Source organism: Aureococcus anophagefferens (genome assembly GCF_000186865.1).
Source record: "Aureococcus anophagefferens unplaced genomic scaffold AURANscaffold_913, whole genome shotgun sequence".
Lineage (NCBI taxonomy): Eukaryota > Pelagophyceae > Pelagomonadales > Pelagomonadaceae > Aureococcus > Aureococcus anophagefferens.
This window is the reverse complement of record NW_008706153.1, coordinates 1-1489: the sequence shown is the minus strand read 5'-3', so window position 1 is coordinate 1489 and position 1489 is coordinate 1. Positions and strand designations below refer to the sequence as shown.

At 65.5% G+C, this 1489-nt stretch overlaps 1 protein-coding gene across 1 annotated transcript in view; it reads left to right on the top strand.

Moving 5' to 3' along the window:
* AURANDRAFT_69095 (hypothetical protein) overlaps nucleotides 1-674 on the top strand; it is a gene marked incomplete at both ends in the record, with an annotated part of 3027 nt that extends 2353 nt beyond the window's left edge. The window contains one exon of the mRNA XM_009044844.1: nucleotides 40-674. Within this exon, the coding sequence (XP_009043092.1) occupies nucleotides 40-674 (635 nt within the window). The remainder of the gene's footprint in view (nucleotides 1-39) is intronic.
* Nucleotides 675-1489: the final 815 nt, after the last annotated feature.

The window sequence follows — 1489 nt, the reverse complement described above, 5'->3', positions numbered from 1 at the left end:
AAAATGGGAAGTGGGAAGCTCAGTACACCGACGAGAAAGGCAAGCTTATCCACATCGCACTCTTCGACGACGAGGAGGCGGCGGCCCGCGCCTACAACGCCAAGATCGCCGAGCTCGGCCTGAATCGGAAGACGAACCCGGAGGTCGGCGGCGCGCTCGTCGAGAAGCCGGGCATGTCGTCCGAATTCCACGGCGTCGCCTGGTACGCACAAACGGAAACGTGGCAGACCCAAGTGACCCGCTCCACAAAGTGCGGCCTCGACGGCAAAAAGCAGCACCTCGGCTACTACGACGACGAGCATTCCGCGGCGCTCGCGGCCGACGCCTTCCGCCGCGTCGCGACGCCGGGCCACGAGCCCCACAAAATCAATTTTCCCACGCTCCCGGAGCTCAGGAAGGAACGCCTCAAGACGCCCATGCGCGTCATCCTCACGCGCGACTCCAACGGGACGCGCCGGACGATCCGCGGCCGCCTCACCAAGGTCAAATACGACCCGTCGGTGCAGAACCGCTCCGCGTGGTCGTACCGCGTGGACTTCGAGGGTCACGAGACGGAAGCCGCGGACCTCGGACTCAAGAAGCGCCTCTGGGACACGCTCGTCGGCGACGACTCGAAGTTCGTGAGCTGCACCTTGGCGCCCGACGAGAAGAAGAAGACGCGCGCGCGCGCGTAAGCAGTTTTGTGACCTCGATAGAGGCCTCTCGATCGATGCGGAAGCCGACGTCTATCTACGATTCGAATTAGACGTCCCTCCTCACCCTGTGAAGAGTACATTTCGCCCACTGTTTCCAGACGAGATGAAGCCGAGCTCGTGGACGCGCGTCATGTCGCCGTGGAGCCGGTGGTTGTCCCACCGATTCCGCGCGGTCCAGAAGAGGTCCCATCCCGCGACGTCGCGCATCTTCGCGAGCAGGTCGTGGAGCTTCCCCGCGTCGCCCCGGGGCCGGTAGAGGTGGATCTCCAAAAGGAGCTGGTCCGCGATCGCGAGGAGCGCGCTGCTCGCGAGCCACTCCGCGAGCACGTCCCACTCGGCGCCCTCGACGTCCATGCGCAGCACGGTCACAGCGTCGTGGCCGTGGCGCGCCATCATGTCCGCGAGCGTCTCGACCCGGTAGCGGGCCCGGCCGCCGTAGTTCGCCGTCGACGCCGCGCCGCGCGTCTCGAGCTTCGTCGCCGCGCCGATGCCGATGGGCTCGAAGGTGTGCCGCTCGGGGTGGCGCTTGTGGTCGCCGCTCATCGTCGGGTCGAAGCTAAACACGCGGCAGCCCTTGCTCAGCATCAGGTCGTCGAAGAGCCAGTTGTTCGCGATGCCGATGGAGTAGACGACGCAGGGCTCGTTCCGTTTGAGGAAGTCCATGCAGACATGCACGTCGGGCTCGTTCTCATTCTCGCCCTTGATGACGTGCGCGTCCGCGCACCGGCTCGGGTCGACGGCGTGGAGAAACCTGCGCGCGTCGGCAGATGACCCAAATCCCTCAGCGTCAGGTC